The 25,241-nt window shown below is 47.5% G+C and overlaps 1 protein-coding gene across 1 annotated transcript in view; it reads right to left on the reverse strand.

Moving 5' to 3' along the window:
- Positions 1–468: 468 nt before the first annotated feature.
- Positions 469–25,241, reverse strand: part of CCNDBP1 (cyclin D1 binding protein 1) — a 42,871-nt gene continuing 18,098 nt past the window's right edge. The window contains exons 5-11 of the mRNA XM_082271694.1: positions 24,593–24,689; positions 24,424–24,497; positions 17,071–17,147; positions 15,187–15,440; positions 4,997–5,057; positions 3,872–3,918; positions 469–778 (exon numbers count right to left, since the gene is read on the reverse strand). Coding sequence (XP_082127820.1) covers positions 670–778; positions 3,872–3,918; positions 4,997–5,057; positions 15,187–15,440; positions 17,071–17,147; positions 24,424–24,497; positions 24,593–24,689 — 719 coding nt within the window. The 3' untranslated portion in view covers positions 469–669. The remainder of the gene's footprint in view (positions 779–3,871; positions 3,919–4,996; positions 5,058–15,186; positions 15,441–17,070; positions 17,148–24,423; positions 24,498–24,592; positions 24,690–25,241) is intronic.

Consider the following 25,241-nt stretch of genomic DNA (forward strand, 5'->3'; position numbering starts at 1 on the left):
ACAACTCTGGACAAAAGACGGCCGATCGGTCGGCCAACAATCGGTGCGTGTGTACGAGGCTTAAGTAAAGAAAAAATCCAACAAGGAAAGCGTCTGTCTAAATTGCAACAGCAAGCTCTAAGGCTCATGTACACTGGCCTACTTTTGCCACGGCAAAAACGCAGCCAAATTGTGTTTTCTTGCAGTCAAAATATTCCTGAATGCGGAAGAATCGTGTTCAGGATAGGAGAGGGAGGTTGAAGCCCGCCTAAGCGCGGCAGCTCCTAAACTCCGCTATGAGCCTATGTGTACATGGACACATAGGCTTTATGGAGTGCAGTTTAGGAACTTTGGCCAAAAAAACACTAAAAGCTCCTATAATCAAGTTCAGGAGCTGTCACTGTAGGCTAGTTTACATGAAGCCTAAAGAAGAGGAAATCCCGTACAGAGATCACACTTCAACTTATCAGTTTTGAGTGAACAAAACCTTTCAAAGAAAAACAAGTTTGTTATAAGTGCTGGATAAACAAGTCTAGAATAGAAGAATCCTTTCTGTCCTGGGAAGGAGTTATGAAAATCTGTCTCATCCTTACATATGAAGCCCACTTCACTCAGAAGCTTTAATAGGACTTGCTGAAGCAGCACCTCACAGTTTTGGAATCCATGAGTTAGGAGTATGGAGTTCTTTAATCAAAGAGCATCCTGGGTTAAGGTTTTAACTTTGTTCATGTTGTGATCAATGGCATTGTTGAGAAACTGCACCCAACCGGTTTCACTGTCAGGACATACATGGCTTGACCTAAAAGAAAATAGACATAAGGCACAATAAAACATGTATTCTTGGGATTTAAAACATTTTCGTTACTTTGTTGAACACACAGATATAACAAATTAAAAAAAAAAAAACAGATTTGGTTTTTGCTCCTGAGCAGCTTCCAATCCCATGTCCCTGCCTGAGTTATATAACCAAACGTAAAGGTTACAGGGCCAAACGTTTCGGGATCCTAGGCAAAAAATAAAGCAACCACTGGGAGAACATACAGACTTTAACCACTTGCCGACCGTCGCTTGCTTGTGAGGGTCTAGGGAGCGAGCGCGCGCCCCCAGAGGCGCGCTCCCGCGTGGTCATGGACCCCCCCGCGCGTGTGACCGGCGGACCCGATGTCCGCCGGCCACTCTGCGATCGGCGGGGGAGAGGGAGAAAGTCAGGCAGCTTGTGTAAACAAGCTGCCTGTCATTCTCCTCGGTGTAAAGACACTGATCACACGGATCTACTATGTAGATCCGTTGATCAGTGTCCTTACAGCTCAAGCCACAGCCAATCACAGTAGAAAGCACGCCCCTAGGGACACACACAGCCCCTCCCTCCCAAATAAAGTTAACCCCTTCACTACCAGTGTATTTTTACAGTAACAGTGCATATGTATAGCACTGATTACTGTAGAAATGTCACTGGTAACCCCAAAAATGTCAGTCAAGGGTCCGATCTGTCCGCCCCAATGTCGCAGTACCACAAAAAAAATCACAGATCGCCGCCATTACGCGTTAAAAAAAAAAAACAACAAAAATGACAAAAATCTTTCCCTTTGTTAGTAAACGCGATAACTTTTGCGCAAACCAATCAAAATACGCTTTTTGCGATTTTTTTTTCCAAACATAGGTAGCGTAAAACAAATTGGCCGAAAATGTTAAAAAATTTTGATTTTTACATTTTTTTGGGGGGGAATTTCATATAAAAAAATGTGAAAAATATTGCTATTTTTGCAAAATGGAAGCTATTTTTTTGTTTATAGCGCATGATCAAAAAATCGCACAGGTGATCAAATACCACCAAAAGAAAGCTCTGTTTGTGGGAAAAAAAGGACGCCAAATTCGTTTAGGTACAGCATCGCACGACCGCGCAATTGTCCGTTAAAGTCACGCAGTGCCGAATCGCAAAATACCCCCTGGTCGTTTAGCAGCCAAAACCTCCGGGGCTTAAGTGGTTAAGGGGTTGATTTTCTAAAACTGGAGAGTGCAAAATCTGGTGCAGCTGTGCCAGGTAGCCAATCAGCTTCTAACTTCAGCTTATTCAATTAAGCTTTAACAAAAAAAATAAAATAAAATCTGCAAGCTAATTGGTTTCTTTGCAGCGCTGCACCTGATGTTGCACTCTCCAGTTTTATTAAATCAAACATATTGGGGTTGATTTACTAAAACTGGAAAGTGCAAAATCTGGTGAGGCATTGCATAGAAACCAATCAGCTTTCAGGTTTTTTGAAAAAGCTTAAATTGAATAACTGAAGTTAGAGGCTGATTGGCTACCATGCACAGCTGCACTAGATTTTGCCCTCTCCACTTTTAGTAAAATCAACCCCTAAAGCTGGCTACACATTATACAATTTACTTGTACAACTTTCCTAATAAATAGGTAGAACCAGACTGATGAGGTCATCTTTGCATTCTCCCTTTCAAGAGGAGCTCCACCCCCCCCCAAAAAAAAAGTTAAAAGTCTGCAGCTACAAACACTGTAGCTGCTAACTTTTACCATTAGGGCACTTACCTGTCCAGGCATCTGGCTGTGTCCTCCCCCGAGCCAATTCCTAAAAATTGGGTCTCGGGTGCGGACACCTCCATCTTGGTAAAAACTAGAGACCCATTCCCCCATTTCCCCCCTCCCCCCCAAAAAGGTGCAAAATGTGGTAGCAGAGGGGATGGTGGTGGTGGTGGTGGGGGAGGTTTGGAGGCAGACAAGTGGAGCTTCCCTTTTTGGCTTTTGGGTGAAGCTCTGCTTTTATTTGGCACTTTCTTTAATCGACATGTCTTCTTGTAGCAGACCTGAAAAGTACTAACCAATCCAGACTAAGTTTGCCACACAGGATTACAAGATGCTGATACCCAGGCAAATTTAGCCTCTTGTAATCTTCTGTGTGTTATTGCATATGAAAATAAAAACTTATATAACAATTGTTCGATTAATACATAACTGCAGTAACTGGTATATTATAGATGTGTGTAGAGCTCAGCTATATGTAATTTAGAGGCCAATAACATCATCCCTGTCCATTCTGGTGCGTTTGCTTACACATGCTATGTTGGGCATTAACATGCATTCAATTAAATGAACAGACAACACACTACAACGGACTGAAAATCGTACAAGAGTGTTTTGAGGATCACATCACACGCCATATTTTAGGTTTTGGGGCTTATCTCGATAAGTAAAATGTGAACAATCAATGGATTTCTGCACAGCTAAAAGGGAGCTGGATAGGCAAGAGCGGAGCAATCTATGAACATTTGCATGGCTGAAGGGGTTGGACACAGCTAGAGAAGCACAATGTAGGCAAAGAGTAGATATTAGCACAGCTGTGGGGACAGGGCTTAGCTAAAAGGCACCTAGTCACCAGTTTATGGTTTCTGCACAACTGTGGAGACTTCGCTTTCTGCATAACTGAGAGGGCAGGGCTTAGACAAATGCTTGCTGGAACTGTCTCTGCTGGAAAACATTTATAATATTTGGGATTACAGCTTGTATTTAATTTCTTTACAATTAATATCCATCTTTCTTGGAGTCCAATACTTAATACCTTTGTGTTCTTTATGTTCTTTGCCAAGCATACATAACTGATTACAACAGCATGTGCGAAGGGGATCTAATTACCGGTCAAGCATCTTGACAGTCACGTGTTTAGTGTGTCTTGAGGACATTATTCAAAGCTAGCTACTTTCCTGAAGTTCCTGTTGATATCATCACCAAACTGTACTGCCCCCATGTCTTTAGGGCTTCATCTAAATACTTTTTTTATTTTTACACTTTGGCATCCCCTACCCTGCCTCCTAATTACTCAGTATTTTTATGAAAAATGTATGTGTGGGTAAACCATGGTCAACAATAAAAAAATCCACAAACCTTGTGATCTCGAGCACTTTCTTCAGCACAGAAGACAACTTAGCGGCCTATAACATGGTATAGGAATAAGTTAGGATAATCAAATATGTGATTCAAACCAAAAAGGTACCTATATTAAAGAAACACAATACTGGAAGAGGCAAAAAGACAAGTTTGTTGGCAAACAGAACAGATCAAGGAAGCAGAGAATGCCTTGCAAAGATGCTGCTTAATGGTACATAGTAGGGAACGGATACATAGGAACAGCTGAAAAAACTCACAAGCATGATAAAAAAAAAAAAAAAAAAAAAGACACACAACCAAAGTTATAATCATTTCTTCAAAAATGTTTTGGCTGGAGTTGGGCTTTAAATGGTCAATCCATCCAAAAGTAATATTGGAGTTATTAACTTAGCATGATAGGCAGAGCCAGCCTCTAGCTTCTTTTATGTCTTAGTTACTTCAAGAGGAGATCGCCAGGTCATGTTTCCTGACTGTATACCTAGACACTATGTTCCACCCAGTATTCTGAATCCCAAGTGTGTAGACTCAGGAACCTAAAGCAGAGCTCCACCCAAAAGGGGAAGCTCTGCTTTAAGGCCTCCTACCCCACTCCTGGTAAAGAAATGGCACTTTTTGGAGCGGGTACCTGATTTTGACAGGTACCCACTCCAATCGCCTAGGCGATCAAAGTGGAAGTTCTCCTTGTGGCAGGTCCCAGAAGACTACGGGACCATCCACAATGAGTATGCGCAGTGAGAACCCAGATTTGAAGCCGCAAGCTGTCACAGCCAGGTGCCCACAGTTAACATGCCAGTACTGGGGACAGACGACTGGAGATGAAAACAGCGGTGGTGAGCACACCACTGGATAGTGGGACAGGTGAGTGGCTAGTTTTTGTAGCTGCTAACTTAATTTTTACACAGGAGACTGGAGCTCCTCTTTAAAAACACATATTCCACCAATAGAGTTTCCAAGAAATGTAGGCAATGGCTGCCATCTACCAACAGTTGTAATATCAGTTTTAGATGGACTGACCCTTTAGGAACACTAAAGTATGGCTTATTAGCAGACAGTCACGTTATTAACTGAAGCAATGGAAAGACCAATGCATTTCAACAGATATGAAAGGAGGAAGATACGTACATTAAAGCGAACAGCTGCTTGGTTCATAGGAGGGTACATACTTAGAGCCAACTCATCCACACTGTTAAAAAAAAAAAATGTATATATTAACAAAACTATTTTTAGACAATCATGTATTTTGAAAGTACAGTGTATATATATATATATATATATATATAATATAATATATATTATTTTTTTTTGTGCAAATATAGGTACAAAAGTTAAAATGTACCAAACTGAGCAAAGACAAGGAAACAAAAACATAGGTAAGCAAGATTCCAGTCAATGCATCACTGTCCAATTGAGCAAAAAACTGAATTTTTGTAAAATCTTACCGTAAAATTCCTTTCTCTGAGTCCTCCGACAGTCGCCGCCACTTCATAATCTTCACTAATAGGGTAATTGACCTTTGCTCCGCAGGAGTAGCTAGGCAACAAGATTTGTTAATATCAAAGCTTTTAGCATATCACACCCCTAGGGGGTGGTCCCCTCAGTCAATACCTCCCTGCCTCCAGCATTCTCAACTCAGTTTCAGTAGCATAGCAGTAGAGTACATAAACAAACCCCAAATGAGGGGCGGGGGCGGCGACTGTCGGAGGACTCAGAGAAAGGAATTTTACGGTAAGATTTTACAAAAATTCCGTTTTCTCTTACGTCCTCCGACAGTCGCCGCCACTTCATAATCTTCACTAATGGGGACATCCCAGAGCAGTGTAGACATGAGGGGTGGGAAAAACGCAGCCGCGCCTAAAGCAACGCAGTACCCACATCAGAGAAAGGAACCTTACCAAAGTAAGAGAACCAACAGGGCAACAGGAAAACGTGCTCAACAGGAGCAACAACCCAGGAAAGAACAAGTAACCCAGGGGTAAAACACCCCAACAGCCAAGGACCCAAACAAGGGACCCTAAGGCACTGCCGCACTTTACGCCCAAAGGAAGCATCTGCCGATGCCTGAACATCCACTTTGTAAAATTTTGAGAAAGTGTGAACGGACGACCAAGTCGCCGCCTTACACACCTGGGCCACAGAAACCTGACGACGATAGGCCCAAGACATACTCAGAGATCTGGTAGAGTGCGCCTTCACAGAGAAAGGAGGAACCTTCCCCTTCAAAGCATAGGCTTGCACAATGGTCTGTCTGATCCATTTGGCGATGGTCGCAGCCGACGCTGCAATGCCCTTCCGAGGACCCTCCGGAAGGACAAATAGAGAATGCGACTTGCGAAAGGATTTAGTCGATGACAGGTAAACCCTGATCGCCCGAACAACATCCAAGGAATGCAAGGCCACCTCCTTTGGATGCTTAGGCTTCACGCAAAGCGAAGGCAAGACAATGTCCTCATTGAGGTGAAATTCCGAGATCCTCTTCGGAAGAAAAGAAGGATTAGGTCGTAAGACCACCTTATCCAAGTGAATCACCAAGTAGGGAGAGCTGCAGGACAAGGCCGCCAGCTCCGACACCCTGCGAGCCGAAGTGATTGCCACCAAAAAGGCAACCTTCTTGGACAAAAGAGACAACGAGATCTCCCTGATCTTCTCAAAGGGAGCATGCTGTAACACGGACAGAACAAGGTTCAAGTCCCATGGAGGTAAAGGGTCCCTCCGAGGAGGGGCCAAGTGTCGCACCCCTTGAACAAAGGTGCTAACCAAAGAATTAGACGCCACAGGGCGTTGAAAGAGAATGGCCAGCGCAGAAATCTGACCCTTAATCGTGGCCAACGCCAAACGCTGGTCCACGCCCGTTTGAAGGAAAGCCAACACCCTCGACACCGAATATGAGCGAGGGGAATACCCCCTGGACTCACACCAGGCAAAATACGCTTTCCAAGTACGGTAGTAAAATCTTCCCCGAAGAGGCTTTTCTAGCCTTGATCAAAGTGGGAATGACCTCAGGGGAGAGACCCCTATCCTTCAGGACCTGGCTTTCAACAGCCAGGCCGTTAAAGCCAGCGACTGTAAAGCAGGATGGAATATCGGCCCTTGAGACAGGAGATCTTCTCGAAGTGGCAGACGCCACGGAGCGTCGACCGCCAGATTCACGAGGTCTGCGTACCAAGACCGGCGAGGCCAGTCTGGTGCCACCAGAATCACCGTGTGCGGTTCCGAGGCCAACCTGCGAAGGAGCCTGGACAGCAGCTGAATCGGTGGAAAGGCATACATCAGACGATACTGATGCCAGGGCGCCACTAACGCGTCTGAGGCGTCTGCCCGAGGATCGCGCGTCCTTGCCACGAACCTTTCCACCTTGTTGTTTAGACGAGACGCGAACAGGTCCACATCTGGGAAACCCCACTTCGCGCACAACATCTAGAAAACATCCGGGTGAAGGGACCATCCACTTTTTTTTACTGGCGACTCAGATAATCCGCCTGCCAGTTCTCCACCCCCGGAATGTGAACTGCAGATATCGCCGGGACGTGCGTCTCATAGTTACATAGTTACATAGTTAGTGAGGCTGAAAAAAGACACAAGTCCATCCAGTTCAACCTATAATGTGTGTGTGTGTTTGCTTTTAACCGTACATTGTATACCCCTGTATGTTGTGGTCTTTAAGGTGTCCATCCAATAGCTTTTTGAAACTATCAAGGCTCCCCGCTGATACGACTGCTTGCGGAAGAGAATTCCACATCCTTACCGCTCTTACAGTGAAGAACCCCTTACGCACTTTAAGGTTAAACCGCCTTTCCTCAAGTTTTAGTGAGTGGCCACGTGTCTTATTGTATTCCCTTACTCTGAATAGTTTGTTCCTTATGCTAGGGTCGCCAGTACAGTATTTGTACATTGATATCATATCCCCCCTCAATCGTCTCTTCTCCAGAGAGAATAAGTTCAGTGCTTGTAGTCTTTCCTCATAGCTGATGTCCTCCATTCCCCTAATTATTTTTGTTGCCCTTCTCTGGACTTTCTCCAGTTCCAGCACATCCTTCCTGAGGACCCGTGCCCAGAACTGGACAGCATACTCCAGATGTGGCCGGACCAGAGTTTTGTAGAGTGGAAGAATAATCTCTTTATTTCTGGAGTGAATCCCCTTTTTTATACAACCCAGTATTCTGTTGGCTTTGCTTGCAGCGGCTTGGCATTGCATGCCACTTCCAAGCCTGTTGTCTACCAGTACCCCCAGGTCCCTTTCCATCCTAGACTCACCCAGAGGTTCCCCCCCTAGTGAGTAGCTTGCTTTCTGGTTACTGGCCCCCAAGTGCATTACTTTACATTTTTCTACATTAAATCTCATCTGCCATGTAGTTGCCCACCCCGTTATTTTGTTCAGGTCTGCTTGCAAGATTTCCACATCCTGCATAGAAGATATTGGCATGCCTAATTTAGTATCATCTGCAAATACTGAGATTGTACTAGATATCCCCTCCTCTAGATCATTTATGAATAAATTAAACAGGATTGGTCCCAGGACAGAACCCTGGGGGACCCCACTTTCCACACCCGCCCACTCAGAGTACTCCCCATTAATCACCACCCTCTGGACTCTCCCCTGGAGCCAGTTCTCTATCCAGGTACTCACCTTATGATCCATACCTACCTTCCTTAGTTTGTACAGTAAGCGTTTGTGGGGAACGGTGTCAAAGGCCTTTGCAAAGTCCAGATACACCACATCCACAGGCTTACCTTTATCTAAGTGGCAGCTCACTTCATCGTAGAAGGTTAATAGATTGGTTTGGCATGAACGATTTTTCATGAATCCATGCTGATTACTACTTATAATACCGTTTTCATTACTAAAGTCTTGTATGTGGTCCCTTATCATCCCCTCCAAAATTTTGCAGACTACTGATGTTAGGCTGACCGGCCTATAGTTACCCGGGATATATCTCGGCCCCTTTTTAAATATTGGTACCACGTTGGCTTTTTTCCAATCAGCTGGCACCATACCTGTCTGTAAACTATCCTTAAAGATCAAGAATAATGGTCTGGCAATCACCTGGCTGAGCTCATTAAGAACCCTTGGGTGCAAGCCATCCGGTCCCGGGGATTTATTTATGTTAAGTTTCTCTAGTTTAGCTCTAAGTCTATCCTCTGTTAGCCATGGCGGCACTTCCTGAGGTGTATTATTTAGTTCGGCCTTACAAGCTGGGTTAGTGTAGCCCCCCGATTCCTTTGTGAAGACTGAAGAAAAGAAATTATTTAACACTTCCGCCTTTTCTCTGTCCTCAGTGGCCATTTTTCCTTTATCATCTTTTATGGGGCCAATGTGTTCTGGCCTTGCTTTCTTACTGTTTATATACTTAAAGAACTTCTTGGGGTTCTTTTTACTCTCCTCCGCTATATGTCTCTCGTGTTCTATTTTAGCCGCCCTGATTTCATCTTTACATTTCTTATTACACTCTTTGTAGTGCTTAAATGCTGCCAATGACCCCTCAGTCTTGTATTTTTTGAAGGCCTTTTCTTTAGCTCTAATATACATTTTTATGTTGGAGTTTAGCCACCCAGGGTTTAGTTTTGCTCTTTTAAATTTATTTCCCTGTGGAATGCACTGGCCCACCCCCTTGTTAAGTATGCTCTTGAAGCACTCCCATTTTTCCTCCGTGTTCTTTGTTCCCAGGGTTCTATCCCATTTGATATTTTCTAGCAGCGAGCGCAGTTTAGGGAAATTGGCTCTTTTGAAATTCAGTGTCTCGGCCCAAGACAGAATGTCGGCTACTTCCCGAGCCGCTCGGGCACTCCTGGTGCCCCCTTGGTGGTTGATGTAGGCCACCACTGTGGCATTGTCCGACTGCACCCGAGCCGGACGGCCCTGAAGCCGTTCCGACCAATGTAGAAGGCAGAGAGTTATCGCTCGCAATTCCAGAATGTTGATCGGAAGGGAGGATTCCTCCTCCGACCAAGTTCCCTGGGCGGACAGAACGCCCAGAACACCACCCCAGCCCGACAGGCTGGCATCCGTGGTGATCACCGTCCATGACAAAGGACGAAAGGACTTGCCCCCCCGACACCGCCGGGGACTGGAGCCACCACAAAAGACCCCTTCGGGTGAGGCGGCTCAACGAAATCCGCAGATCCAGAGATTGCGGACGCCCGTCCCACTTGGCCAGGATCTCCGCCTGAAGACCCCGCGTGTGAAACTGGGCGAAGGGAATCGCCTCGAAAGCCGAGACCATCAATCCCAGACACCTCATACATGTCCGGAGGGACGAACACTGAGTGTCCCTGAGGGACCTGACTTCGTCCTGAAGTGTCAGGAGCTTGTCTTCCGGCAGGAAGACCTTCGCTTGAACAGAGTCCAGGATCATCCCCAGGTAGGGAAGATGAACCGACGGACACAGCGTTGATTTTGGAAAATTTATCGTCCAACCGAACTCCTGCAGAGTCTGCATCGTGATGGACAGGTCGTTCACCAGGCCCTGACTGGTCGCAGACCGAATCAAGATATCGTCCAGATACCCCAAGACAGAGATACCCTGGGCTCTCAATAAAGCCAGGACCGGCGCAAGCACCTTGGTGAAAACCCGCGGAACCGAAGCGAGACCAAAGGGTAACGCCACGAATTGGTAATGATCCTCCGCAATGGCGAATCGAAGGTACCTCTGGTGACCCTCGAAAATGGGGATGTGAAGGTACGCATCCTTCAAGTCGATGGAGGCCATGAATTCCCCCAGAACCAGGGCAGCCACCAACGAGCGCAGGGATTCCATGCGGAACTTGCGAACCCGCACAAAGCGGTTCAGAGCTTTTAAGTCCAAAATCGGACGTACCTTGCCCTCCTTTCTGGGCACAGTGAACAGATTGGAGTAGAACCCCCGAAATCTGTCCCGATGAGGCACCGGAACCACCACTCCCTGGGCCCGCAGGTCCCGCACCGCCAGGTGCAGATCCTGCAAACGCTCCGGAGACAGCTGAAGATTTGAGGGGAAAAATCTGCTCGCCGGCCGAGAGAGAAACTCGATCTTGTATCCAGATCGAACGATTTCCTGAACCCACCTGTCCCGAATGCGGGCCAGCCAGGATTGAAGAAAACCGAGCAAACGTCCCCCCACCCCAGAACCGGGTGAGGGCGCCCCTTCAGGCCGAATTGGCATGGGCAGCGGACCCGGACTGGCCGGACTTCTGCTTACCTGCCCACGGCTTCTTCTGGGGGCCTTGGCCCTTGAAGGGCTTGCCCTTGTGTTGCGACCGAAAGGCACGAAAGGACCCCTGAGAGGGCCTAAACGAGGTATTCTTCTTACCCCGAACAGACTTATTCTTCTGAGTGGGGTAAGAGAGTGCTCTTACCCCCGGAAATTCCCTTTATCAGAGTATTCAAAGACTCGCCAAAAAGGCGAGATCCCGCGTAGGGTAAATTAGTTAAAGTCTTGCGAGATGATTGGTCAACCGACCAACATTTCAGCCATATCAGGCGACGGTTCAACACCGCTACACTTGAGAGGCGTGCAGCCAAAAGGGACTAAATCCAAGTCCGCATCACACAAATACATGACACCCTGGTGAATTTGATCCACCATAGCCAACGTTGTCGGCGGAGCAGAGTCAGCCACCAGGGTGCGCCTGAGCACCTGCGTCCAATCCGCAATAGCCTGGGCTGCCATAATGGAAGCAAAAATAGGCTTCAGCATAGAACCAGCAACCGTATAAGCATGACGGGCAAGAGACTCTAATCTCCTGTCCGTAGGGTCCCGGAACACCGGGATATCCTCAGCAGGAATCGCAGTAGATTTATTCAAAACTGCCACCGCGTGATCCACCTGAGGCGGCACACACCAACGCTCATCAGTGGTGGGTGTAAATGGATAACGCAGCTTGAACTTACTTGGCACAGTAAAGGGCTTCTTTAAATTGCGCCAATGCTCATCAACAGCGCGTTGAAATTCCGCAGGGCAGGGAAAAACCTGCGCTGTTTTGCGTTTCCTTTGCGTCCCATAAGAGGACATCAAAGCAGGAGGACATGGTTCATCCTGCAAACGCAGTGTTTCCTTGATAGAAGCAACCAACTCATCCATGAGTGCAAGCTCTTCAGGCGAGCCAGGGGGAGAATTATCAACTCCTTCTACCTCAGCCTCCCCCTCAGACCCCACAAGGTCATGAGCTGAACGAGACCCTGAGAAGGGCACCCCAGCCATAGCAGCCCCATCGTCCTCTGAATCAGAGGAAATAGACAATCTGGGCCGTTTTGCGGATCGATCAGCCATAAGCATCTGCACCTGAGAAGCCAAGTTCGCCACAACAGCAGCCAAATCAGCCCCCTCGGGGGATGCAGCAGCCCCTTGGCCCCCCACCAAGGTGGGAGGAAACTTGCAATCCTGAGAATCCATGCCCCAGTAATAATTGAAATGAAGGACTGCCCCTTTAAGACTGCGACGAGCGCAGCCCAACGCACACTACTGTATGTACCGACCCCCACAGGGAGAAGGAACACTGAGCAAGGAAATACAGGATAAGGAAGGTAAAAACCTGGAGAGACCACACAGGCTGCTGCCACCGATCGCTGTTCCAGAGCAAAAGGAAGTGATGCAATGACTGACCGCCCTATAAAGCCTATGCAGGCTTCACAAACATGGCCGCTCGGCTGAGGCATTGTAGGCAATGAGAAACTGGCGCCGACATGTGGCTGTATGAGCGATCGCCGCCAAAATGGTGGCGTTTGGCGCCAAAACACCGCGCTGTACCACACAGGGCCGGTCACCATGGTTTGCCGAAGAAAATGGCGGGCCGCATTAGCGGTCGCCGCACAGCATGTCTGAGCCCAGTCTGCCCCATACATCTCACACAGCAGAGCGGGAGAGCCCCCCCCCCCCCCCCCAGCCCACAGAAAGGCAGCTATTCCACACAGGAATCTGACAGGGAGCTCAGCACATACACAGACATGCGGGTCACACAGTCACAGACTGACACCCAAAACAGACAGGTCCCCACATAAAAGTGCACTTACCATTCTGGATGGCGTGGGGAGCCTGCTCCAGCGACCAAACCGCTGTACTGAGGACAGGGAGTGTTGCAGCCAGGACGCAGTGGAACTGCGGTGCGAAACCGCAAATGGCGTCCGGTGAGGTAGCCACCTCACAGGCAGCATCCCTGCAGCGAACAGGGATGGGTCGTTCAATATGCCAGGGAAAACCTGAGCTGAACGCTCGATGGCAGGCTGGGGAACCCCTGGCCCTGAGCCCTGGGATCCAGGGTGGCCAGTCCGAGACCCAGCTCCGCATGATCATCTTCATCTGAAGAAACTAAACTAATGCTGAGAAAAGAACAGCTAAGTAAAAAAAGAAAGAGAAAAATACTCAAAATAAAATCAAAAAGAGAATAGAAGGCTGAGACTGAAAGCCCCAGCACAGGATCAGCCAGCTACTCCTAAGCTAGGCAATTGAAAACTGAGTTGAGAATGCTGGAGGCAGGGAGGTATTGACTGAGGGGACCACCCCCTAGGGGTGTGATATGCTAAAAGCTTTGATATTAACAAATCTTGTTGCCTAGCTACTCCTGCGGAGCAAAGGTCAATTACCCCATTAGTGAAGATTATGAAGTGGCGGCGACTGTCGGAGGACGTAAGAGAAAGACCTGTTTTCAGATTTCCTACAGTATACAGTATATAATTCAGCACATCAAGGCGCACTTGGTGAGTCAAGCCAATCCCAGTAGCTCATAGCTGCATGACATACAAAAAGTATACCATTTTAGTCTGATGGGATTGTGGCCCGTGTGTTTACCCAGGGGGACCAAACGTTTTCAAATTTCTTAGGGCTTCATATTTAACTTATACATAAGGACAGCCAGGTCAATAAGTCTAAACCAGTGGGTTAATGTGGGAGCAGTGTGTGATTTCCACTGAATAAGTATAATTTTTTTAGCATACTAAAACAATAGAAAAGGAGTTTGTGCAATTGGCTTTTCAGCATCTTAGCTGTAAATCTGTAGCCTGAGATCATCTATGGAGCTGTGCCTCTGGCTGCTGGACTCTCCAGATTTGGAGTGAGATTTGGTGAGGTCACTACTATGCTGCTCACTGTCCTCCTTACTGGAGGGGAAGCTGTACCAGATGGCCTGCAGTGCATTTATTCCCTGCATCTGCTTCATTCCATCTGGGGCTCTGTGCTCTCTGCACCTCTCCTGTCGCTTTTTGAATATGCCCCGACAAGCCATCAGATAGGCAGTCACTAGGGGGACAGTTCTGACATGAGAAAGCAAAGACCTGTCTCTACCAAGATGGCTGCCATCAAAATGTCACAAATTACAGAAAAAGGCAAGGTATTTCAGTAATGGGGAGATACCCAAATATCAGACGGTTTTTTTTTTGTTTTGTTGTTCTAGGCACAGCATCCAAAGTTTATGCCCTTCTAAAAGGGGTTGTAAAGGCTCAAAGTTTTTTACCTTCATGCATTTTAGCCCCCCTAATATTTACCTGAGCCTGATCTTCCTCCAGCGATGTGCACGAGAGCCTCGGCTCTCCGAGGATGCTCCCTCCTCATTGGCTGAGACAGTAGCGGGAGTCTCACAGCCGGTGAGTCAATGAGGAGAGAGACGGGGGAGCCGAGATGCGGCTGTGTGTGAATGTAGTATCGATATTCCCATCGCACACTATCCTGGATAAGGCTTCAGGATTAGCGGGTGCTGTAGCAACAGCTAGCTGGAACTGGAAATATCACAGATCAAATGTACATATTTGCCAGCACACCACAGATCATCAATTACGTCCAAATCTTTATTGAAGAATGATCACATAACAGAAGACATAGTGCAACGTTTCCGAGCCATGCAGGACCCCTTTGTCAGGCAAATATGTACATTTAATCTGTGTGTGAATGGACATGCAGAGCAGCAGTGAATGAGCCTGCTTGGGTACCCCCTATTGCAAGCTGCTTGTTCTGGGGGCACTTGGCAGGAGGGAGGGGCCAAGAGCACCGGTGAGTGACCTGAGAAGAGGAGGATTGAGGCTGCTCTGTGCAAAACCATTACGCAGAGCAAGTAAGTATGACATGTTTGTTATTTTAGAAAAAAAGCCTTTAATATCACTTTAGGACTTATAAATTGACAACTGGTAGGATGGCAATGGTGGCCATATTGAAGGAGCAATAAAAATCAGTCTAAGAAACATGTCATAAGTCATTTAAAATGGGATTACCACACAAAAGATTTACTGATTAGTAAGAACGTATACTGTAGACTGAAATAATTTTTTGCAAGATTTACAGTGTGTGGGTGTATTTTAAATATATGGGGATTTTCATTACTAATAATATATAAAAATTGCACATTGCTCATACCTGGGGCTCACTTCCTGTGTAATATCGGCCAGGTCATCCAGCTGTGCCACCTGCTCTGCCGTCTCCACCTTCCCATGAGTCTTCAGAGCTCCCAGCACCTTCTTCATACAGGCTTTAGAGGCCTTCATAAGACCCAAGCATGGAGCTATAAGTCTGTGGTCTGCCTCAGACCAATAAGTATCCTGGTTTCCACGGGCACCCATTTCATCATCTTCTAGGACGTCACTGAAAGGGTCCTCACCACCTGACAAAGCCTGTCACATTGTAGTGTTTTAAGTATCAATTTCAGAGCAAAAAAATAAAATAAACTTAGTGGATTACAGAACCCCAACATTTTTTCATTTAAAAAGAGTGTACCATTATGACTTAAGGTAAATCTAACACTTTGCCAACTCAAGTAAAAGTGAGAGGTTCTACTGGTGTTACTTACTTTCCCCTTTGCATTGTTCACCTGTCAGAGCTCAGAGTAGAAATCTCTGAGCATGCTTAGTGTTTGGAGCTTACACAGAGCCATAACTTTCCCCTGCCCCATGTCACAGTTGGCTTGGCCATTGGCTGCTTTGGTATTACTGCATGCTAGGATAAAGGTGAGAAGGTCACATGCTTCCCCATACCTGAAAGTAATGGGTACTGCCAAGGGCTCCAGAAGACAAATGAAGAGGCAGAGGAGTTGGTCAAAAAACGACTATATGCAAATAAGGTCTCGGCGAGAGGGCGAAGGCTATAAAAAATGTAATCAATGAACAGCTTTGTAGCGTATTTGTGAAGCAGCACTAGACCTTGTCATTAGCTGGCAGGTCTGCGGTTTCTCAAAAGACCAGTTGCTTGGAGTAGAACAATCATTTTATTGGTAAATGACACAAAACATAGCTAAATTTGCCCCCCCCCCCCAATTTCAGGGTTTTGCCACTGCAGGCACATCAGACACTCTGGAACATACGTTAGGAATCAATAGATCGAACGCTTGACAAAAACGCATTGGCTATATCTTATGTCATATACCAATAAAGTGATGGTTGTAATATATCCAGCTGGACTTCAAGGATTTTCTATTTGCATGACATTTCTCAACTACTTTCACGATTGTCACTAAATGGAGCATTCTACAACTATTTGCTAAACACTAACAGAATAGGCTTTATTTTGTGCACAGTACATTTTACAATGTGTGAAAGTTTTCCAAGAGCCTAAACTGGTAGCATGGTGAGTGAAAGAACGGTAATTTTACCAGAAAGATGGCAGAAAATGACAAGGAATGACAAGGAAGTCCTAATTTTTTGCATCCCTTATTGGACTGCTCCAGTTGAAGTTTCAATCAGGCAATGCAAACCAAAAGGCAGGCAGCTACTACTGATGAGCAGTTTTCCTTTTGTTAACCTTCGATGCCCTGGGAATCTTTTGTCATATAATGTTTATTTACAAAACAAAGACTATATTCGTATAGTAACGAATCAGTTTAAAATGTAAACACTTATTTAAAATAAAATTGACCCAAATCATAACATCCCTTTATACACATTTTTAATCATTAAACTACGGCCCACCAGCCCTTGCGGGACTACATGTCCCACAAGGCATTGCAAAACTCTAAAATTCACAGGCATGATTAGGCATGATGGAAATTGTAGTTTCTGAACAACTGGAGGGCCGTAGTTTGAGACCCCCTGCTATAGATGGTCCATATTCTACTGGATGGGAAGCTGCAACAGGTATGTACAATTCATAGGAATGGGGCAATGGCACATCCAGCCAAGATGGTTTCCTTGCAAAGGATGGACCACACAGTGAAAGACCTTTAAGCAGGTAAAAAGGTAAATATTTAATCATGTAGGACTTTTTAAGGGGGGGGGGGGGATAATATTGATCGTATAAAGTAGATCTTACCTGTTCCATCTCTTCTAGTGCATCCTTGACTACACCCACATATCCAGATACAGTCGCTACAACAGCAGCCTGGTTATCTGTTGATATATGATTTTAAGAACAGATTTAAGAATAGTATACAATGCTGTAAAAAAAAAAAAACAAACACAGCTGACCGTTCTTCTCCCTGGAATGATCATAGAGCCCATGTGATCCTTCTATATAGGATTACATGTCTCTATGGTCATTTTTACCAAAAAAATGTAGCAGAAAACAAATTCGCCTAAAATGTAAAAAAATTTAGATTTTTACATTTTTTCTTTGGAGAAAGGCATATAGCAGAATGTGAAAAATAACGGAATTTTTGTAAAATCTTACCTGTAAAATTCCTTTCTCTGAGTCCTCCGACAGTCGCCGCCTCCTCTAAGTCATCACTGTTGGGTATTGACTTCCCATCCGCAGGATTAGCTAGGCATATAGACTTAGTCCAAAGACAAAAGACATTAGCATATACACACCCATGGGGGCTGTCCCATCTGGTCAATACCCCCCCCTGCATCACCCCTCCCAACTCAGTTTGGTAGCATAGCAGTAGGTAATAGGAACCCCAAAAGAGGGGCAGGGGCGGCGACTGTCAGAGGACTCAGAGCAAGGAATTTTACAGGTAAGATTTTACAAAAATTCAGTTTTCTCTTACGTCCTCCGACAGTCGCCGCCTCCTCTAAGTCATCACTGTTGGGATGTCCCAAAGCAGTATAGACATGAGGGGTGGGAGACATAGAAAAGGCAATGCAGTACCCACATCAGAGAAAGGAATCTTACATGCACCGTAAGAGAACCAACTGGGCAACAGAAAAAAACAATGCTCAACAGGAGCAACAGCCCAGGAAAGCAAATACCAACAGCCAGGGACCCAGAAAAAAATTCAAGGGTCCTTCATGGCACTGCCGCACTGAGAACTTTGCGGCCAAAGGAAGCATCAGCTGATGCCAGAACATCTACTTTGTAGAATTTGGAAAAGGTGTGCACCGACGACCAAGTCGCGGCCTTGCACACCTGGGCCACCGAGGCCCGATGCCAATAGGCCCAGGACGCACTCAAAGATCTGGTAGAGTGCGCCTTAACAGGGAAGGGTGGAACCCGTTCCTTCAAAGCATAAGCCTGCTCAATGGTCTGTCTGATACATTTGGCAATAGTTGCTGCAGACGCAGCCATGCCCTTCCGAGATCCCTCAGGAAGGACAAAGAGGGAATCCGTCTTCCAAAAGGATTCCGTAGACAACAGGTAAACCCTGATCGGCCTGACGACATCCAAGGAATGCAAGGCAATCTCCTTCGGATGCTTAGGCTTCGTACAAAGCGAAGGCAGGACAATGTCCTCATTAAGGTGGAACTCAGTGATCACCTTGGGAAGAAAGGATGGGGGTGGTCGCAAAACCACCTTATCCTTGTGAATTATCAAGTAAGGGGAGCGGCAAGACAACGCCGCCAGCTCCGACACTCCGTGAGCCGAAGTGATCGCCACTAAAAAAGCAACCTTTTTCGACAGTAGAGGCAACGATATCTCCCTGATGTTTTCAAAAGGAGCACGCTGTAACACAGACAGAACCAAGTTCAAGTCCCATGGAGGTAAAGGCTCCTTCCTGGGAGGAGCCAAATGTCGCACACCTTGAATGAAGGTGCGAATCAAGGAATGAGACGCCACAGGGCGTTGGAAAAGGACAGCCAGTGCAGACACCTGGCCCTTTATCGTGGCCAGCGCCAGGCGCTGGTCCACTCCAGACTGGAGGAAAGCCAACACTCTCGACACCGAGTAAGAACGAGGGGAGAACCCCCTGGACTCACACCAGGCGAAATAAGCTTTCCAGGTACGGTAATAGATTTTACCAGAGGAGGTTTTCCTAGCCTTGATTAGAGTAGGGATAACCTCAGGGGAGAGACCCTTGTCCCTCAGGACCTGGGTCTCAACAGCCAGGCCGTTAAAGCCAGCGACTGTAAAGCAGGATGGAAGATCGGACCTTGAGACAGGAGATCTTCCCACAGAGGCAGACGCCACGGAAGTGCCACTGCCAGGTGAACAACGTCGGCGTACCAGGACCGGCGTGGCCAGTCCGGAGCCACCAGAATCACCAGGTGCGGTTCCGAGACCAATCTACGGAGGAACCGGGATAGTAACTGAATCGGAGGAAAGGCATACATCAGGCGATACTGATGCCAAGGGGCTACCAACGCATCCAAGGCGTCCGCCAACGGATCGCGCGTTCTTGCCACGAACCTTTCCACCTTTTGATTTAGCCGGGATGCGAACAGATCCACGTCCGGGGATCCCCACCTCGCACACAGCATCTGAAAGACCTCCGGGTGTAGGGACCATGCCCCCTGGTCCAGGGTCTGGCGGCTCAGATTGTCGGCCTGCCAATTCTCCACACCCGGAATGTGAACTGCCGAGATCGCCGGGACATGAGCCTCGGCCCAAGACAGAATGTTGGTCACCTCCCGGGCCGCTCGAGCACTCCTGGTGCCCCCTTGGTGGTTGATGTAAGCCACTGCGGTAGCATTGTCCGTCTGTACTCGGACAGGTAGGCCCTGGAGACGGTCCGACCACTGGAAGAGACAGAGTTTTATCGCACGCAATTCCAGCACATTTATCCGGAGGGAGGATTCCTCCCCCGACCAAGTGCCCTGGGCAGACAGGTTGCCCAGGACTCCACCCCAGCCCGACAGGCTGGCATCCGTGGTAATCACCGTCCATACCAACGGACGGAAGGACTTGCCTTCCGCCACCGACAGGGACTGGAGCCACCACAGAAGAGCCAATCTGGTCTGACGACTTAAGGAGACACACAGATCCAGGGACTGAGGCAGTCTGTCCCACCTGGCCAGGATCTCCGTCTGGAGAGCCCGCGTGTGAAACTGAGCAAAGGGTATCGCCTCGAAGGCTGACACCATTAACCCCAGGCCCCACATACAGGTCCTGAGTGACGAGGACGGATTGTCCCTGAGGGACCTGAGCTCGTCCTGCAAGGTCCGGAGCTTTTCCTCCGGCAAGAACACCTCAGCCTGAGAAGAGTCCAGAATCATTCCCATATAGGGAATAAGACGCACTTTGCCCACCTTCCTGGGCACCGCGAACAGATTGGAATAAAATCCCCGAAACCTGTCCCGATGAGGCACCGGGAGAAGCACCCCCTGAGCACGAAGGTCCTACACCGCGTGATGCAGGTCCTGCCGACGCCCAGGAGGCAAGCGAAGCTTCGAGGGAAAGAATCTGCCCGCCGGCCGGGAAAGGAATTCGATCTCGTATCCTGATCGAATGATTTCCTGAACCCACCTGTCCGAGATCCGGAGCAGCTAAGGTTGGAGGAAACCACGCAAGCAACCCCCCACCTCCGAAACGGGTGAGGGCGCCCCTTCAGGCAGAGTCGGACTGACCCGCCGAGCCGGCAGTGTCCGACTCCTGCTTGCCCGCCCAGGGCTTTTTCTGGCTGCCCTGGGTCTTGAAGGGCTTGCCCTTGGATTGGTTCCAAAAAGGCGAGAACCAGCATATGGAAAATCAGCAACTGTTTTCCGTGAGGACTGGTCAGCCGACCAGCTCTTCAGCCATATCAGTCGCCGGTTAAGTACCGAGACACTAGATAGGCGTGCTACTAATGGGACCTCATTTAAGGCCGCATCACACAGATACATGATTCCTCGGTGGATTTGATCCACCATTTCCAGCCGGGCAGGCGGAACATCATCAGACACGAGGTTGCTCCTAAGCAGCTTAGTCCAATCAGCCACCGCCTGAGCCACCAAAACGGACGCGAAAATGGGTTTGAGCAACGAACCCGCCACCGTATAGGAATGGCGAGCTAGAGACTCCAACCGCCGGTCCGTGGGATCCCGGAAAACCGGGGTATCCTCAGTAGGAACCAAGGTAGCCTTGTTCAAGATGGCCACAGTGTGATCTACCTGTGGAGGCACACACCATCGTGATTCCGTAGCCGGCGCAAAAGGATAAAGCAATTTGAACCGACTAGGTACCAGGAATGGACGTTTTAACGTGCGCCACATTTCATTAACGGTGTAATGAAACTCAGCTGGGCAGGGGAAAACCTGCGCAGACTTGCGGGTCCCAAATGAGGACACAACGCCCGGAGGACAGGGCTCATCCGCTAAATGCAAGGTTTCCTTAACAGAAACAATTAACTCGTCCATGGTCGCCCGTTCTTCAGTTGACCCTGGGGAGGAGGTATCAACCCCTCCATCTCAGCCTCCCCCTCAGACCCCGGGGGGTCCAGGGATGAGCGGGACCCTGAAAAGGGCAGACTCGCAGCAGCAGCCATATCCCCATCTGAATCAGAAGAGAGAGACAATCTGGGCCTCTTTTTTGTAGCACGTTCAGACATCAGCATTTCCATGTTAGACACCAAAGTCGCCACCACAGCAGCCAAATCGGGTCGCAGCGGGGCCGCAGGAGAACTGGGGACCCCCACTAAGGAAAAAACAGTGCAATAAATGTGTACTGCCCCTTTTAGATCGCTGCGGAATGCGCAGCCCACCGCTACAGCTACAGTGACAAAGACCCCCAAAAGGAGAAGAGAAAACTGAGCCAGAAGCAATAATACAAAGGAATATTGAGAGCGATAACCTGCAGAGCCCGCAGAGTGTTGCCACCGATGTCCTGCTGCATATGGAAAGGAAGAGCTGCTGAAGTAGGCTGAACTTAAAGACTTTCAGACTTAGGGAAAATGGCTGCCCCAAAGGATTGCATTGGAGGCTTCACGAAAATGGCCGCCGAACATGCGGTCGGACCGATCGTTCTACACCCACAAAAATGGCGGCGGATGGCGCCAAAACAGCATGCAGTATCGCCCACAGAGAGTCTTACCATGCCTGCCCAAATCAAAGATGGCGGACCGCGCGAGTGCACTCTGCTGCGGTCACCACACAACATCTGCACCCCAACAATGCACCGAAGTGACACAGGGAAGGGGACCCCCACACAGACAGAAAGCGATCCCCGCAGGGACCGCATCAGGGAGTCACACAGGCACAGACATGGGGGACACACAGCAACACAGACTGCCACCCCAGACAGAGGCCCCACACAGAAGTACTTACCTGTACCAGATGGCGTTGGAAGACTCTATGCACGGTAAACCGCTGTCCTCACCTGACAGGGAGAGCCGTGAGCCAGGGACATGACACTGCAGCACCGCAGATTTGTCCTGTGAGGTAGCCACCTCACGGCTGCATCCCTGCAGCGAACAGGGATGGGTCATTCGTAATGCCAGGGCGAACCATAGCTGAACGCTCGATGGCGGGTTGGGGGTCCATCTGACCCTCCTGCCCTGGAAACCCAGGGCGGTCAGTCCGAATCCCAGCACCACATGATCCATCTTCATCCGAAAAGAAGACTAACACTAGAAGCTGACAAAATAAACAGCTAGTAAAGTAAGAAAAAACTGACATTATCAAAAGAAAATCAAATAAAAAGGTTAGGAAGGCTGAGACTGAAGCCCCAGCACAGGGAAGCCTGACTACTCCTGACGCTAGGCAGATTAAAACTGAGTTGGGAGTGGTGATGCAGGGGGGGTATTGACCAGATGGGACAGCCCCCATGGGTGTGTATATGCTAATGTCTTTAGTCTTTGGACTAAGTCTATATGCCCAGCTACTCCTGCAGATGGGAAGTCAATACCCAACAGTGATGACTTAGAGGAGGCGGCGACTGTCGGAGGACGTAAGAGAATTTGGGTTTTTTTTTCAAAATTGTTGCTTTTTTTTTTTGTTTATAGCGCAAAAAATAAAAATCGCACAGGTGATCAAATACCACTAAAAGAAAGCTCAATTTGTGGGAAAAGAAGGACATCAATTTTATTTGGGTACAGCGTCGCACAACCGCACAATTGCCCGTTAAAGTAACGCAGTGCCGAATCGCAAAATAGGGCCTGGTCAGGAAGAGGGCAAATCCTTCCGGTCTTAAAGTGGTTACCGTATTTATCGGCGATATTTAAAAAAACGGCCAGGAAGCATTGCCGAGAGAAGAAGGGGCGGGCTGGGCCGAGGAGAAGGAAGGACGAGCTGTCATAAGAGCAGAAGGGGGCGGGCTGGGCCGAGGAGAAGGAAGGACGAGCGAGCGCAGTCATCGGAAGTCCCGCCTATGACAGATGTCACACGTCCCGGCAGAGGAGGCGGGACTTCCGATGACTGCGCTCGCTAGTTCTTCCTTCTCCTCGGCCCGGCCCCTTCTGCTCTTATGACAGCTAGTCCTTCCTTCTCCTCGGCCCGGCCCGCCTTCTGCTCTCAGCCTTTTTTAAAAACAAATTTGGTCAGTTCCAATGGCGCTTGCGAGGCTGCATATTTGGACATTGCGCTTGCGAGGCTGCATATATGGACACTGCTGGTGGGCTGCATTTATGGACACTGCTGGTGGGCTGCATATATGGACACTGCTGGTGGGCTGCATATATGGACACTGCTGGTGGGCTGCATATATGGACACTGCTGGTGGGCTGCATATATGGACACTGCTGGTGGGCTGCATATATGGACACTGCTGGTGAGGATGCATTGTTGGACACTGCTGATGAGGCTGCATTCATGGGCACTGGTGAGATATCATTTGATTTTAAAAAAAAAAAAATGTTCTGAGTTCAAAGCTGTTTATTTTAAATTTAAGCTTTTTTCCTGAAATTTCTCTCCAAATATTGGGGTGCGTGTTATACGCCAATAAATACGGTAATTAAAATATGTACATTATCAGCCTTGATTGTAAGTTTTGGCCCAACTGAATGTGAGACTGCACGCCAATGCTGACCCCCCAGTGCTTCACAGCATTGTCAATGCAGTACAATGCATCCTATCAGGACATGTGTCAAGGACACAGGTGTACCTTTGATCAAAACTACACTAACGTACCCTCTTCACAAGGTTTACAGCCCTGCACTGTACATTATAATGCTAGGGGACCATCAACAGATTGGAGCTGTGGGGAGAAAAGGGCAGCACCAGACTGGGTGAAAATCCTGCCTGTACAAATTAGACATAGTGAGCATTTATCCCTTGCAGTGAAGAAAGGGGTGGAGTAGGGCCACTGCAAGGATAGATTTTTATTCTACAGTTCAATTCCAGGAATTACAAGTACGCCTTTACCTTCATTACAGCTAATATAAGATGTGTCTAAACGGACGCAGATAGTGCTAATATTAAGCTTACTTCAGCACATTGCTGTGACCAGCAACATGAGTATCAGCCTTTTTGCTTTTTTATCATTTACTTGCATTGAAACAATGAATGTATTTAAAAGAAAACAAAAACGACTTTAAAAAGTAGATAAAACAACTAGAAACCAGAAAATGTACGCAGGCAATGAGACAAAGTGAGTTACCTTTAGGAATCTGCTCAAACTGGTCGCATGCTTCCCACACACTACCTGTGGATACCAGCTGTGCCTGTGTCAGACTACAAGTGGGAAACATGAGAAGCCACATACGTTATGAAGAATAATTTATACACATCAGTCATAGTATAAAATATTTTCAGATCTCACATAATACCTTTGTATGCGAGAATTTAGGATTACTTCTAGGAGTTGCATGGCGCCCTCTATCACGTCAGCCACAGCCTCTCTAACTGTCTTTCGAAGTGTCATACCTGTATACATGGTACATACAACACAGTATTACAAATACATCACTTAAATGCTGGCTGGGCTCAGAGACTCCTTTTACTGTACACTGTGTAGCCTTAAGATGGATACACACTATACAATTGTCTTTAGATTTTTTCCCTTAGATTTACCAAAACCATATAATAGGAGGTCAAACGTAAAAACCTTCAATTTGTATGTAATCAGGCAGGCCCTTGCACTACACAGTTGAAGGTAAATCTAAAGGAAATCAAACAACAAAAGTTGTATAGTGTGTATCCAGCTTTAAAGAGCACCTGTCATTATAAAAGAAATACAAAAATGTCTTCTGGTAACTTTAAGTGCCGGTTCACATTAGTGCGATCACAGAGATTGCATGTAATTCGGAGCGCACTGCTCCTAAATTACATGCGATCTCTGTGCGGTGCAAATTTCAGCCATAAAATTTGTATGGCTGAATTCGCACCACAATCGCACCTAACACGCACATGACCCTTTTTTTTTATCCGCAGCAGAATCGGATCGCATGGTGGTTCACACTAGTGCGATCTGATTCT

The sequence above is a fragment of the Pelophylax lessonae genome (assembly GCF_965119305.1).
Source record: "Pelophylax lessonae genome assembly, chromosome: 11".
In the NCBI taxonomy this organism is placed as follows: Eukaryota; Metazoa; Chordata; class Amphibia; order Anura; family Ranidae; genus Pelophylax; species Pelophylax lessonae.